Below are 16386 nucleotides of genomic sequence, written 5' to 3' on the forward strand. Positions count from 1 at the left end.
GCAAGCCTTTTATTCTTTTAATATTGCTGATTATGGCTTACAGCTTAAGAAAACTCTAAAATCCTATCTCATAACATTTTAATATTTCCTCAGACCAAGTAAAAAAAAAAGATTTATAACAGCTGAGTGTTTGTCAAGGCTCAGGAAACCCTTGCAGGTGTTTCGAGTTAATTAGACAATTCAAGTGATTTGTTTAATACCCTACTAGTATACTTTTTCATGATATTCTAATATTTAGAGATAGGATATTTGAGTTTTCTTAAGCTGTAAGCCATAATCAGCAATATTAAAAGAATAAAAGGCTTGCAATATTTCAGTTGATTTGTAATGAATCCAGAATGCATGACATTTTTGTTTTTTTAATTGCATTACAGAAAATAAAGAACTTCATCACAATATTCTAATTTTCTGAGACAGTCCTGTAGTTTGATACATTTAAATAAATCAATTACAAAACGAAGATATTTATATTGAATGGGTGTAACACAAAATGTATGAATACTTTCATTTATTAGATTTATTTAGGTTATACTCACAAAAACGATTCAAGCCCTTCTTCGAGGTGACACATTAAAATATTGTTTGATACATTTAAATAAATCAATTACAAAAATAGATATTTATATTTAATGGGTGTAACACAAAATGTATGAATACTTTCATTTTTTAGATTTATTTAGGTTAGATGGTGTGCATATCAACTCAAAATAAATGTGTTTCATTGAGGACTACCCTTTGCGCATGCGCCAGCTGAAAATGAGTTGTTTACATGAGGTGAACACACTTTCAGGGCTGTACGGTGGTGTAGTGGCTAGCACTGTCGCCTCAAAGCCAGAGGTCCGTGGGTTCAATTCCCAGTCGGGGCGTTCCTTCTGTGTGGAGTTTGCATATTTTGTTAGTTTATATTTTGAGTTGGACAAACACAAATTAATTTAATTTAATGAATATCGTTATTTTATTTTAGATGTATTTGATACAAATGAGTTGGACTAACTTAATTACATGTTATTGCACTGATGTGCTAAATTTGAGTTGGAGTTGCATATAATTATTGGATGGAAAACCTGCCAACAATTTAATTGAGTTCATCCAATGAGTCATTTCTTTGAGTGTGTGGAAACCATTTACACGTTTTCCATTTCAACTATTTGTGGTTCTCCCCTACTCTTATTTTTTTTCCCGTGTCCCTGTGACAGAGCCGACCGCCCCGGGCGCCGACGTTGTCGTCGGGCTTGAAAACGAGGCGTGAATTCGTTTGTTTGCTGTGTTAATGAAAGAGGCTTCGCAAATTGAGTTATTTCTGGAATATGCCGTTGTGCATTAGTCTGCGTAATGAAGTATTGTTAATTGAGAGATCACACTTAAGGCCTTTTTAATGATAAAAAATGTGCCGCCTATCCCAGCATAACTCAGCTGGCGTCGGTTTAGGCAAACTTCTTACTGACACCATTTGTATATTTAGCAGTTTATTAGATTCATCTCCGCTCAAGGCTTTCAAAGTAGATCAACTTTTCATCTTATTTCTCGATATGCTTTTTCTTTGAGTACTCCGGCCGTGACGAGTTACGTAGCACCTGCACTCAAAAAAACGATTCAAGCCCTTCTTCGAGGTGACACATTTAAATATTGTTTGTACATTTAAATAAATCAATTACAAAAATAGATATTTATATTTAATGGGTGGGACACAAAATGTATGAATTCTTTCATTTATTAGATTTATTTAGGCTAGATGGTGTGCATATCAACTCAAAATTAATGTGTTTCATTGAGGACTACCCTTTGCGCATGCGCCAGCTGAAAATCAGTTGTTTACAAGGTGAAGACACGTTCAGGGCTGTACGGTGGTGTAGTGGCTAGCACTGTCGCCTCAATGCCAGAGGTCCGTGGGTTCAATTCCCAATCGTGGCGTTCCTTCTGTGTGGAGTTTGCATATTTTCTTAGTTAGTTAGTTTATATTTTGAGTTGGACAAACACAAATTAATTTAATTCAATGAATATCGTTATTTTATTTTAGATGTATTTGATACAAATGAGTTGGACTAACTTAATTACATTGTATTGCACTGATGTGCTAAATTTGAGTTGGAGTTGCATATAATTATTGGATGGAAAACCTGCCAACAATTTAATTGAGTTCATCCAATGAGTCATTTCTTTGAGTGTGCATTCCCTCTTCGTTTGTAGTCAAGCAACAACGGGATTTTTTTTTAAAGACTTGTATTGTTCTAAAAATGGAAATCTACAGCATGAACAAGTGTTTGAGTTTTTCCAAAACCTTTCTCAATGTATTCCTTTTCTTTTACATTATGATTTACTCGTGCATCCCCAAACTCAAGGGCGTGATGTGCGACATCCATCTCATAGCTCATTGGCGCTCGGAGACTTGAGAAAACAAATTAAATTTGCTTTTCTGTGAGCAGGATTTATATATATATATATATATTAGCGATCTTATTTGAGTTGCCGCTTTCCCGGAGACGATCTCCCGTGGCCGTCGATTGTCAAATGTCTTGACGGGAGAGAGAGAGAAAAAACCCCGAAAGCACCTTAAAAGAAATCACCACTTGCCGCTGACATCCCCCCTTACAGTACGGACGTGTCGGTTTTGATGTATGAACTGCGGATGCGTCACGCGATATCTTTCTGATGCTGACAACTGCACATTTGTGTCAACTTTCTTTTCTGTTGGGCTATGATTAAAAGCATTAGCGCAGCGTTGTTGAAAGCCAAAAACATAAAAGGCTTCTCAGCACCCTGTCATCAAAGTGTCATGAAATAATAGATGACTTTCGACCTCTCTGGGCAATCAAGGTACGACAGTCGCGTTGACAGGGCTCCAGGCGCAGCGTGCGGCCGCCGTTAATTGACGGCTAAAATAAAGTCACAGTTCCCGCCACACGGAGACAAGTAATCTAGCTAATTACTGCATGACTCACACGGTGCGCTGATGTTCATAATTGAGACTTGCAGTATGACGGAAACCACTGATAGAGGTCTGTACAAGTCAAATGAATCACTATAAGCAGACCATTATTATAACCTTCTGTTGTTGTTGTTTTATTCCCTTTTTATTTAGCATGCAGATAACCATCTCTGACATTCGTGCAATACGACTTAATGCGTTGCTATTGATTGGCTAGTGCCGTGTCCAAGGGCTCAGTTGGGGTGGTGTGGGTGGTGCATGCAGATGGATAGCAAGCCTCAGCGGCACGTAGCCAAGCATCATATAACCACAGGTGCTTCCAGACTGTGGGCAATGGGCTCAAATGCTAACTACATATTTGCTTTGCTTTCCTTCAGGTGATGAGCTCCATATATCTGTGACCCCGACAGACCCCGAGAAAACCAGCTTTTTTTGGGGGGGGCTTCCCGGCTCACCCGCGTTCTCCATCCCCGCCCACACAAGTCGTTCCAGCGTGGCTCAGCTCTCATCCCTGGACGTCCAACTCGGGGACCCGAACCTCACAGATCGCCAATGCTAACAAGGAACTGCCTGCTGCTGTTCCTTTGGATTCTCGTCGACGAAGGCTCGGTCTCCTCTCTGCCGCGTCCGCCGGCGCCGGCACTGGGGCGCAGCAGGGTGGCGCGGGAGCACGCCAGAGGCTCGGTGGGCCCGATGAGGAATGCGGCGGCCGGGTTTCAACGAGTCAAAAGGGGCTGGGTGTGGAACCAGTTCTTTGTACTCGAGGAGTACATGGGGTCTGACCCGCAGTACGTGGGCAAGGTAAGAAGCCTTTTATTTTTCTTGCTTTTTTTATGGCGCAGGAGAAGTCATAAATCACGTCGTTAAGGAGCTTTGGAGAAATTGAATTGGTGGTAAATGGAGGGAGCGATAGAATGTGAGGGCGATAAAATACAAGAGAAGGGAACAGAAAGGCACTCTAATATATGGTGTTTGAACTACTTTGGCTCCAGACGGGCAATATCAAGTGCCCAAAAAATATGTTTATTCATAATTTAGATAGATAGATAGATAGATAGATATATACTTTATTAATCCCCAAGGGGAAATTTGTCGAGTCAGTAGCAGCAACACACAAGAATAAAAAAAAATAAAAAAAAACACAATATAAGAAGGGTTAGGGTGATCTGGCAAGAGGTGAACTGTTGTAGAGCCTAGCCCAGGAATGTTCTCCTGTATCTCTCCTTGTGGCAGCGGAGCGTGAGGAGACGCCTGAGAAAGTACTTCCCTGTAGGAGGGTGGTCGGGTGGTCCTGTCCACAACGTCTTCCTCTCACCACCACCAGGTGTTGCAGCATGGAGCCCTTCCTAACCAGTTTGTTAAGACGGCGGTGTCACCGCCCGCCAGCAGACAATGGCAACTGGTAGAATAACTCAGCATCTTGCTGCACACGTTGAAGGATCAAGCTTTCAGGAAAAAGAGTCGACTCATCCCCTTTGTACACAGCGTTGATGTTGGCCTTCCAGTTCAGTCGCTGTCGATGGAGACGCCCAGGTACTTGTACCCTCCACCATGTCCACGCCCACTCCCAGAGCTGTCGCCTCCTGAAGTCCACCACCATCTCTCTCTTGGCCACGCTCAGCCGCAGGTGGTTCGCCCACTTACAAAGTCACTCACCACTGCCCTGTACTCCTCCCGTCCATCCCTAATAACCCGACCACTGCCATCACAGAGTACTCAGATGGCACTGTTGTTGGAAGTCACTAGAGGAAGGAGACAGAACAGTTCCTCAGACAGCAGCCCATTCTGACAAACTGTGGTCTGCCTGTGAGGTAGTCAGTGATCCAGGAGATGGTGGACGCCCCACACCGCCCAGCAGCAGTGGCTGGATGGTGTTAAATGCACTGGAGAAGTCAAAGAAAGTGACTCTCACAGAGACACGGTTCCATCCAGGTGCGACTGAGCTCCAGGTAGATGATCTCCCACATGAGGCTGGTAAGCAAATTGCAGAGGGTCCAACGATTTCACCAAGACCAGCCTCCAGCACCTTCATCACATGGGAGGTGAGGGCGACCGTCGTAGTGAGGCCAGATGGTGCTGACTTTGGGACAGGGACCAGGCACGACGCCTTCCACAGCAGACTTCCCCAGCCTCAGGCTCAGGTTGAAGAGCCGCAGCAGGACACCAGACAGCTGGGTGCTGGGGCTGATGCCATCAGGACCTGGTGTAGTTTCTCCAGCTGTCTTACAGAGAGAGGGTGGAGGAGCCCAGAGGGCTCGGTGGATGTGCAGCGGAGGGAGACCTGAAAAAACAGTTCAGCTCGGTCTCTCCAGGGAGCCCCTGGCTGTCTCCTCCCACCTTGAAGCCAGTTATCTGCTTCATCCCAGACCACCTCCTTGTGTTGTTCAGCTGAGTTTGGCCTCCAGCCTCCTGTAGGAGTCCTGCCTCCTGAGCTTCACTTTAGGTTGCGCTTCAGCTCATCCTGTCTCCAGACCTGAAAGCAGCTTGTTAAGCCAGGTCCCTGGTGATCCAGGGCTTGTTGTTGGGGAAGCACGTGATGGTGGTGTGTGTCACAGAACTATATTCCGTGATGCAGTCGGTCATCCTGTTGTCCACACAACACATCCCAGTCCGTTGCAGTCCGAACATCCTGGTGGTCACACCAGAGGAACAGCAAGTCCAGAGTTTTATTGTTCCTTGTTGGGCAGTCTATGTATTGATGGAAGGTTGGCAGAGCTTTTCCAATGTGGTGTGGTTAAAGTCACCAGTGATAGCCATGAATGCTCCAGGATGATTCAGCAGAGCAGACACAGTGGAGTGGATGGTGTCCACAGCTTCCTCAGCGTCAGCTGATGGCGGCGGACGGAACTCTCGGCAAATAGGGCGCATCCCCACGGCCAACAGTTCAATGCTACAGAAGCGCCTTCACGCGCACATGGTCCGGATGGCACCACGTTCATTCACATAAACAGCCCTCTTCTTTCTGTGTAACAGTCCTCAGATCCGGATAGTCCGCGTGCAGCCACGCCTCAGTGAAGCACAAGAGACTCACGGAAGATCTCGGATCCAGCGCGCCCGAGCTCATCCGTCTTATTCGCCAAAGACCTCCGACGGTACCGAGTTTGTACCTCCGCTTGACACGATCTGCAGCCCCGCAGCTCCAGCGGGATCACAGGTCTGTCTCCAGGCAGAAGCGGCCTGCACAGCGATCAGCTGAGCATTGTTTTGCTGAGGCTCACCGATACTCACGACAAAGTGAACAAAAGCCACAGTAGAATTATCGAAAAAAGTAGTTATGGTCCAGTGTAACTAAGACAAACGAAAAGAAAAGAAAAGAAAAGAAAAGTGCAAAAAGACAATAAAATCTGTAACCCGCTTCCTGTAACCCGCGTATACAAACACACTATGTCACAATCACCGGTGCGAGGCTGTCCTTTAGAAACAACACGACGCGCTAATGCATTTCCACTGCACCAACAAAATGCAAGGCACCCGTTTTCATTTGCCCCCCCGGAACTAAGCCTCACCTTTTTTTCATTTTTTTGTATTTAATAATGCTCTCGTTGTAAAGCTTGTCCCCATTTATCAGTGTTTTAGGACGTAAACGGTCTCGAGGCTTCGGAGGAAAAATCCATACATGCTAATGGAGCCGTACGTGCATTTTCTACGTCAGACCAGACATGACATTGAAGTGGGGAGAGAATCGACTGCGGGGTGGAAATAAATTGAAATTACGGCCCTTGTAAAGCTGTCAGAAACATCACGGTTATGAGCCTGGGGATATGCTGACAGCCATAAAAAGACAGAGCCCGAACGGATATACGTGCCCCGTCAGTCACACTTTTCCCGTCCTCCCCCTCCTCTCAAAGCTCTGCTTCTGGCTTAACCCATCCATAAGTAAACTCTGCTGGGCTTTAAGGCTAAAGTTGTAATTTGGCACTCCTGGCTTACGTAGGATAATAGTAAGACTGACTTATCTGCCCCAGTGCCGCTGCAATCAGCCCTGTCAAGCCAAGCTGTTGGTGGAAGTCTCTGAGGCCGGAAACAAGGGGGTCGGGGGGGTGGGGGTGGAGGCCGCTGTCTGCTGCCCTCCTAAATCACTTAATCCCGGTGCTGCTGCACTGCTTCAAAATAATTGACTGATTTCTTTGCCATATGAAAAAGCATTTGCAGATGAGATCCTCGGACCTTTGTCGGGGACAATCTTCAGGCGAGGGCTTTTTGCTCGGAAACGATTTTCTTTGCTTTAACGGGATACGAGTTAAAGACTGGGACGGCAATACGTCTTCCGAGGAGTTTTATCAAGTGCTGTCACAGAGGCTGGCGAAGGCCGGACGTTTGGGTTTCAAAGCACATAAATGAACCCTAATGGACCGTGAGACTTCGTGCAATGACCGCGTGTCCAGCAATACATCAATGCCTTGTTGTGATAATGTATTCATTCTCGGGTGTAGACATGAATTTCATTCCAGTGACCTGCGAGAGAAACAGTTGGTGCTGCAACCGTCTGCTGAGAAATTCTCAAAATGATTTCTCGGTTCATCTATACCTACCTCTCAATTTATCGATCTATCTTATCTACCTACATATGTTTCTTTGTTTGTTTCTTTCTCATGAACATGATGAAAACTCTTTTCAAGCCAAGTCCATGACTTCCTGAGCAGTTATGGTAGATTTGCTTGAAATGAAGTTGTGCAACTATTCGACTAACAGCCATGTGTTAATCAGACACTTATGATACATCTATCCTACCTATCTACCTGCCTACCTTTCTTACCTACCTATCTACCTTTCTTTCTTACCTACATATCTATCTCACCTACCTAACTATCTATCTTTCTTACCTACCTAACTATCCAACCTACGTATTTATCTTTACTGCCTACCTATCTTACCTATATTTCTTACCTATCTATCTATCTTTCTTACCTACCTATATATCTATCTCACCTACCTAACTATCTATCTTACCTATCTATCTTTATTACCGACGTATTTATCTTTATTACCTACCTATCTTACCTATCTTACCTACCTATCTACCATTACTACATACCTACCTATCTATCTTTCGTACCTAACTATCTATCTTACCTATCTATCTTTATTACCTACGTATTTATCTTTATTACCTACCTATCTTACCTATCTTACCTACCTATCTACCATTACTACCTACCTATCTATCTTTCTTACCTACCTATATATTTATCTCACCTACCTAACTATCTTACCTATCTATCTTTATTACCTACGTAATTATCTTTACTACCTACCTACCTACCTACCTAACTATCTATCTTTCTTACCTACCAAACTATCTCTTACCTACCTACCTACCTATGTTTCTTTGTTTGTTTCTTACTCATGAACATGCTGGAAACTCTTTTCAAGCCATGTCCATGACTTCCTGAGCAGTTATGGTAGATTTGATTGAAATGAAAGTTGTGTGACTATTCCACTAGCAGCCATGTGGTGTGCTAATTACCTGATAATTAAGTTGTGGAGCAACAACCTGAAGAACACACTTATTAGTCAGACACACTTGTGATATTCAGACTGGCTCATGTACAACTGAGCTCACGGCTAACATTAACGGAGGTTGCATTGACTTGAACTATGATGCGTTCAAGCTCTACTGAATAGGATGCTGATTTGTTCAAATGTAACGTTGAATATAAAATGTCAAATGAACACAGTTGTGCGAAGGAGATGTTTTCACAGCAATCCAAAAAAAAAGATAGAGGAATAATTATGACTCCTAAAATAACATCAGCAGTTTTTAATCTATAATTAAAAAATAATCCCAAGGTTATTAAAGCAAATATCCAAGTACAAAGTAAGTAGTAAAAAGTTAAAAGATAACATTTATAACTTTCGACAGTTTCTACCGACTTCCGGATGGTTGAGATTATTCTTTGGGACTCTCTCTGAAGGTGGTGAAAAAAGACAAATGCTGTCAATTGACCAATCCCTTAAGCCCCGCCCCCTTGCTGCTACTCAACCCATACACGTCACAAACTTAACTTACAGAATAAACACTGTACACGTCTAACTTTTGGGAATGCGTGTTATATATATTAGAGTATGTATGTTATATATACCACGCATGCTAATCTTAGCTCCGCAGGCGTCTGCATCTCCGGTCTTTATCCGTTGAATCTCGCCATTTTTTGCAATGCAACAGACTTGCAAGACAACCACTGACGAGTGGAGCTTCAGAGAGTTACGGATCAAACAGTTTGCCTATTAACTGGCGCCTGAATGCGCCATCGGTTGCTCGTAGCGACGGCAGATGTTTTTGGAGACAGCGCGATAACGTCGGTGAATGCCTAATTGTTTTCTTTTCATTCGAATTCTTCGATACACGCTCATCCGAGTCTGAGATTTCACTGAACTTGTCAAACGGCAAGAAAATATCGAGGCCCGCGTCGTGCATCGTCGTAGACTACAAAACGCTAATGATCTAATGCCACTCCATTTTTGGGACTTTTTACAAAATAAAAGTCTCGAGAATACTTTTTTTTTAAAAAAGAAGCCAAAACTAAATTCTAATCGACCGCAATATTTGTAGAAATGCAACACACACACAACATTGAAATACACATCAGAATATTTGAAAATATCTCATGTTTACTTGTACTGTAATGACTGTAAATGTTAATTCCAGCTCTTCAAATAACAAATTCTCTTGAATCTTAAAACTTTGACAAAGATGCACATTGAACAGGATATTTCAGTCAAAATCCCCTCTAGCCTAGTTTGGTATTCATGTAGTGGTTTCTTATCCTGTGACATTTACAACAATATTAATACATCTGGATCCAGTTGATGTATCAGTCCAACTCCACTTGGCCTCAGGGCTGGTTTAGTGTTTTGCATTATATTGCACCAGCATTACTATATTGGCGGTAATTGATTATAAATATTAAGCACCATAACCGATCCCAGCTCTCCCCATTCGTTGCATGTTGAAGTGTCCTTGAGCAAGGCACTGAACCCCCAGTAGCTCCATGGGCTCTTCACTGCAGCCCACTTAATAACTAAGGATGGATCAAATGCAGAGAAAAATGTACCCACGGGGATCAATGAAAGTGTACATTTCTTATTCTTCTCAACAAAAAAAGCTTTGGGTGATATTTAACTGATTATGTAATCATGGATGACTACCATAATCATATTTTTAACATATTTAGAAATGATAATAAGTCAGATATAGAGCTCCCTGTGCAAAAGTGAGGCCCATGGAGCCTCACTACCCATGTTTGACTTGAATCTCTTTATCTTTCGTATTAAATTATTATTATCGCATATTATGAAATGTCCTCGTCCCACGTGCACCTCCTCACGAGGTGGAGGTACAGATTAGTCCAGAGCCGCGAAGGAGTACTAAAATAAACATCCATCTTTCCCCGCCGTGGTTTTATTTCAGATTAACGAGCGCAAGCAAAGCAACATTTATTTTCTTCCGCGACACCAAAAAAAAAAAAAAATGCCGTGATTGCATTTCTACTCTTTTCGGGTGGCATGACTACAACAATAAAGAGAATGAATTTAGACTTAGGCTCTTATACCGTTTTAAATAATAAAACATCAAGTAGCAGAAATGGATAACATTCGACAGAAACGATACTAAATCGTAATATTCATCCCCGAATTGATGTCTTCTTTTGGTCAGTTAAATTGAGGTGGGCGGAGCTAAACATGAGGAGACGGTGAGGACACAGCTGCTACCGGCACACTGCTGACCTAATTGCTCTCGTTGCTCCCCGAGGTGCAAGTGAGGTCATGACCGGGTCCAGCGAGGTGTCCGGCAGTCCCTCCTGCATCCATTAACAAGGAAGCAACTGCTCCGGGGGCAACATGCTAAAGGGCAACTCAACTGTAGTTGCTATGAACGGTGGTTACAGCAGCAATGAGAGTCCTAATACATGGATATGGATGAGATCATCCTGTATTCGTCTCACAGCATGCGTACAATGGCTCTAATTCTGTCCGATGCCACAATGACGATGTAAACAAAGACAAATCCGTCTCTAAATGTTCTTTTATGATTTCATACCACTTTCAAACTTTGTAAACTTAAAGTTTTTGGTTTCAATCGCTAATGTCATCGTCTGCTTCAATACACGCTGTTCATTTATGACATTATGGTTCCAGTCAAAGTAAAACAAATGGAAAAAGTTGGGTATTTAAAGCCTGGTTGTGATTGACAGGTTATTTCCTCGGTCTGGGAGTTGTCCGTGTTTATGACTTTTACTCTTTCCCAGTACGTTTTAAGATAATGGAAGTGATTGTATTAATATGTTTGCCCCCCAAAAAGTTGTGTTTTAGTTTCACTTCTGGTTGCAAAAAAAGAAAGAAAGATGTCAATAGCCCAAAAACCTGATGGCGACAGCTAAAAAGATTAAAACGGTAAACATAAAGCATTAATACTGTTGCACACTCCATTGGGGGGCGTCACGGTGAGCAGGTCTGCTCCTTATCCACGGTCTATGTTCACGCCATAAGGTAGAAAAATTAAAAAAATATCACAAATTTATGATCGTCTTCCTTCCTCTGGTTTTCAATAAAAGATATAAATAAAAGACCCACAGGAAGATGTTTATTATTAGAAAAACACTTTGAGCGTAACAATTTAATATTTAATATACAAGCCCACACGCTTTGAAAAAAATCCCAAATTCCGACGATCTCCCATTGACAACAACCACGTTATATCAGATTAGCAATTAAAACCCAGAAGGCTTCGGGGGGGGGGGGTAAATGTACCAACCCTGTGTGTGCTCACAATTAGATAACGGCGAGGCCTTTTTCCTATGCTAAGCTGTGATTATCTGCAAGAAAAATCTGCCATTAGTGCCGTGGCTGTACATCAACCGTCTCACCCCTCTATTAAACTCTCAGTTCAGCATTTATTTCGAGCGTCGTGAGCACTCACTCCATTTTGAACGTAATGGTCATAAATTGCCGCTTGACACATCGTCTCTGGAATTAAAGTAATTCAGAAATCACTTAACGATCGGCGCTTGTCATTTTTCTGAGCGCGACAAATATAATGACCCCTTAGTCACCGGCGAGGGTTCAAGAAATAAATTTAAAAAACACATCGCTCAGGCCGTCGCCGTCTTTTAAAGTAAAACGCGCCTCTCGTTAATCACGCGGCATCGATAACGAGATTATTTGTGTTTATTTGCGTCATTGTTCTCACTGTAGGCTCTCTGGGTTCTCTACCGGGTGAACCCCCAAATAAAAACAAGACTTTTCTGTGATTTCATTGCAATGAATGGATGAAAAAAGATGCAGAAATAACTTGTAAATGAAGTCAGAACTCATGTGTTCTGTTAGAGGCTAAATATTTGAGCTAACGGTTATTTGAGGTTGCGTTGAGTTGCATAACAACGCGTTCAAGGCATGATTTGTTCAAATATTATCTTGTCAAATTCAGCAGATTCAACAAATTATAGGACGGCTTTGCTGTTGCTGCTCTAGACACATTTCATATAAATAAAATTATACTAATAAATATTTTTCTTTTCAAAAGACATCAAAAGCAATTTATTTAGTAAAAAAAAAAAATGATTGAATAAAATAACCAACAAGAATATTGATAAAGAAGAGCGTACCAGAGAGAAAGCGTTGCTGTTGCTGCTTTAGACACATTCAATTTAAATAAAGTTATACTAAGAAATACAAAATTCTAAAAAAAAAAAAAAAAGACACCAAAAGCAATTAATTTAGTAAAAAAAGAAAAAGAAGATTCAATAAAATACAAGAATATTGATAAAAAAGAGCATTCCGGAAATAAAGCGTTGCTGTTGCTGCTCTAGACACATTTAATAAAAATAAAATTATACTAATAAATGTATTTCTTAAAAAAATATGACATCAAAAGTCTTTTATTTAGTAAAAAAAAGAAGAAGATTCAATAAAATAACCAACAAGAAGAGTATAGCGAGAAAAAAAAAGAATCCCATCTCACCTGACAAATAAAATGCAGTTCCGCTCCGAAACTCCAGGAAATCAAACATCATACCCAAAGCCAATCCATTGAGATGATCACACTTCGGACCTCTAAAAAGTCCCTGTACCCTTCAGTGCACTATATCACGTGATGCCACGCTCCGATGCCCCGGCTCACACACCGGCAGACTAAAGGTCGCTCATTTAAATACAAGTCAATAAAGCACTTTGGCTTGGAAAGGGCAGCCCCATGTTTCTCCAACAACTTGTTTATTCCTTTGCTTCCTGGACGCGCCGAGGAAAAGACCATCCTTCTCTTTATTGATGGCTCTTCCTCTCGGTCCCCACCCCACCACACCTGGCGGGAGATTTACGACCGATGCGTGGACCGAGATTTAATCTCCCAATGAGAGCCAACGAGAAGGACATAAAGAGACGCTCCAACGAGACTTATGCACCCCAACAAAGACGGATTTTCCATCAGCTGGACCGCGTGGAAAATTTACCGCCCACCCCCTCGCCTGCGATAGATGCCGTGTCACACGTCGTTAAACGCGGTGGAGTTAAAACTCCGTGGGACATGGATGTAAACCTGAAGAGGCCCACGTAAAAAGCAGCAGACTATTCCTTAAATAGTTCTTCAAATAAGCTGTAGAACCATTTCCTTAAAGAGTTCTCCATATGACCTATGAAGGTGTCCCAAAGAACCTCTAAGACGTGGTTCTTTAAGGTAGCATTTCAGGTTCCAAAAAGAACCTTTCAAACCAGGGTTCTTTAAAGAACAATTTACATAGTTATTCAAAGAACCTATAAAGGTGTCTCAAAGAACCTTCAAAAAATTGTTCTTTAAGGCACCATTTCTGGTTCCACAAAGAACCTTTCAAACCAGGGTTCTTTAAACAACAATTTCCTTTAATAGTTCTTCAAATAAGCTGTAGAACCATTTCCTTAAAGAGTTCTTCATATCACCTATAACGGTGTCTCAAAGAACCTTTAAAAATGGTTCTTTGAGGCACCATTTCTGGTGCCACAAAGAACCTTTCAAACCAGGGTTCTTTAAAGAACCATTTCCTTAAAGAGTTCTTCAAACAACATATAAAGGTGTCTCAAAGAACCTTCAACAAATAGTTCTTTAAGGCACCATTTATGGTTCCACAGAGAACCTTTCAAACCAGGAATCTTTAAAGAACCATTTCCTTGAAGAGTTCTTCATATAACCTATAATGGTGGCTCAAAAGAAAAAATGGTTCATCAGTAGGAGACGGTTCTTCTTAGAACCACAAAGCCTTTTAAAGAACCAGTGTGTGTAGGTGGCAGTTACATCGTGGGATCTGATGAACACCTGTCAACCACGCATGGAATTTAAATGGGGTTGGTGCATCTAAACCTGAAGAAGCCCCCCCTCCCCGGGTTTCGTGCACCGTGGGGCCGACAGCCGGTCCGATCGCACCGCCGCCGGGTGATTAGCGTCGAATTATCGGCTTCTACGATTCGATTGCTTTGCACTGTCCCGCGGAAAAAGAGGTTTATCCAGTCGCATGGAGCCGAGTCCGAGGAGAGAAGCCAGAGATATAATCTATGTTGATTTCTCCGTGAAGCACGTCTGGAGCAGTGATGCTCTGACGTATTAAAAACAATGCACGCGTAATCACGCCGACACCGGCAGAGCGTGAACATCGGCTGCATCGTTAATAGTGATTTCATGGTAATTATACACAGGGTATTGGTTTTCATGCCAGGTAAGAAAACCCACGGGAAAATATGTGGATGATGCGTATTAAACACTCTCGAATAAACGAGATCTTATCCCCCGAAAATTCATCTGGAAATGTGCTCGCCTTAGCGATGATAAATGCGCGGTCATGTGAACGGATCGCTCTCCTCCAGGTTTTGCATGAGGGGCGCCGGTGATTCCGGCTGCTCGTTAGAACATATTAAGAGGTCGAGGGCGTTTTACAATCGTAATGCGCGTTTTATGACGAATGTTATGCGGGAATGTTCTGAGCAGAACATCTGAAATAAAAAAGCTAATCACGCCATTCATCTGTCGTGCCAACACAATGTATTTCAAATATGTGGTCCTCGTGGATAATGGACTTTCCCCATGAATTGGATCATATTTCCCAACCGGTGTGGTAATGGTTCCAATCAGTATCACTTATGACCGCGGTCAACGTTTTTTTCCATTTGCTCCTTGACATTGACGCGATTCCAGGGTGGAACATTGCAATGTATGTTGTATTAATAACACTGTGTTGTTTAATCAAGTGTGATATGAGAAAAAACATGAAATCGAGCCTTAATCCGAGATCAATAACAGTCATACGTTGATGTGATATGTGCACAAAAAAACATTCTTACGCCGTGATAAGATAACCTCATGAAAAAAACTACAGACATATTCTTGTATGTGTTTTGCTCCGCGTGATGTGAAGCTGCTTCTTCACCGAATCCCTTCACTTCCTCAGCTTGTGGAGGTACACACAGAAAGATTAAGTCGCCATCTGGAACCGAAAATGGTTCTTCAGAGTGATGCCATAGAAGAACCGTTTTTGGTTCCGCAAGGATCCTTTCAAACCAGGGTTCTTCAAAGAACCCTTTCCTTAAAGAGTTCTTCAAAGAACCTATAAAGGTGTCTCAAAGAACCTTTAACACATTGTTCTTTAAGGCACCATTTATGGTTCCTCAAAGAACCTTTCAAACCAGGGTTCTTTAAAGAACCATTTCCTTAAATAGTTCTTCAAATAACCTATAAAGGTGTCTCAAAGAACCTTTAACAAATTGTTTTTTAAGGCACCATTTATGGTTCCTCAAAGAACCTTTCAAACCAGGGTTCTTTAAAGAACCATTTCCTTAAATAGTTCTTCAAATAACCTATCAATGTGTCTCAGAGAACCTTTAAAATATGGTTCTTTAAGGCCCCATTTCTGGTTCCACAAAGAACCTTTCAAACCAGGGTTCTTTAAAGAACCATTTCCTTAAATAGTTCTTCAAATAACCTATAAAGGTGTCTCAAAGAACCTTTAACAAATTGTTCTTTAAGGCACCATTTATGGTTCCTCAAAGAACCTTTAAAACTAGGGTTCTTTAAAGAACCATTTCCTCAAAGAGTTCTTCAAAGAACCTATAATGGTGCTACAAACGAAGAAAAAAAATGGTTCTTCAGTAGGTGATGGTTTCTCGTAGAACCACAGAGTCTTTTAAAGAACCAGTGAAGAACCATAACTCTTCAGTGTGTCGGTGGCAGTTACATCATCAGCTGTTCGTGGGATCTGATGAACACCTGTCAACCACGCAGAGTTTAATGGGTTGGTTCAGTTTCAGAAGGTAAAAAAAAAAACTCAAGAGCTTCAAACCACGACGATAGATACGTCAATCAATCAAATGTGGTCCTCCCACACACGTCCTACATGTTTTCTCATGCTCCATAAAAACCCTCTATGTGTGTGTGTGTGTGTGTGTACTTATGTATTTTTCACCTCCGACCCCCATTACCTGACCGAGGCGTGACGACCCCG

At 42.0% G+C, this 16386-nt stretch overlaps 1 protein-coding gene across 1 annotated transcript in view; it reads left to right on the forward strand.

Moving 5' to 3' along the window:
* Positions 1 to 3503: 3503 nt before the first annotated feature.
* LOC130206449 (cadherin-12-like) overlaps positions 3504 to 16386 on the forward strand; it is a 77668-nt gene continuing 64785 nt past the window's right edge. The window contains exon 1 of the mRNA XM_056434431.1: positions 3504 to 3727. Within this exon, the coding sequence (XP_056290406.1) occupies positions 3620 to 3727 (108 nt within the window). The 5' untranslated portion in view covers positions 3504 to 3619. The remainder of the gene's footprint in view (positions 3728 to 16386) is intronic.

The sequence above is a fragment of the Pseudoliparis swirei genome, chromosome 16 (assembly GCF_029220125.1).
Source record: "Pseudoliparis swirei isolate HS2019 ecotype Mariana Trench chromosome 16, NWPU_hadal_v1, whole genome shotgun sequence".
Taxonomy (NCBI): domain Eukaryota; kingdom Metazoa; phylum Chordata; class Actinopteri; order Perciformes; family Liparidae; genus Pseudoliparis; species Pseudoliparis swirei.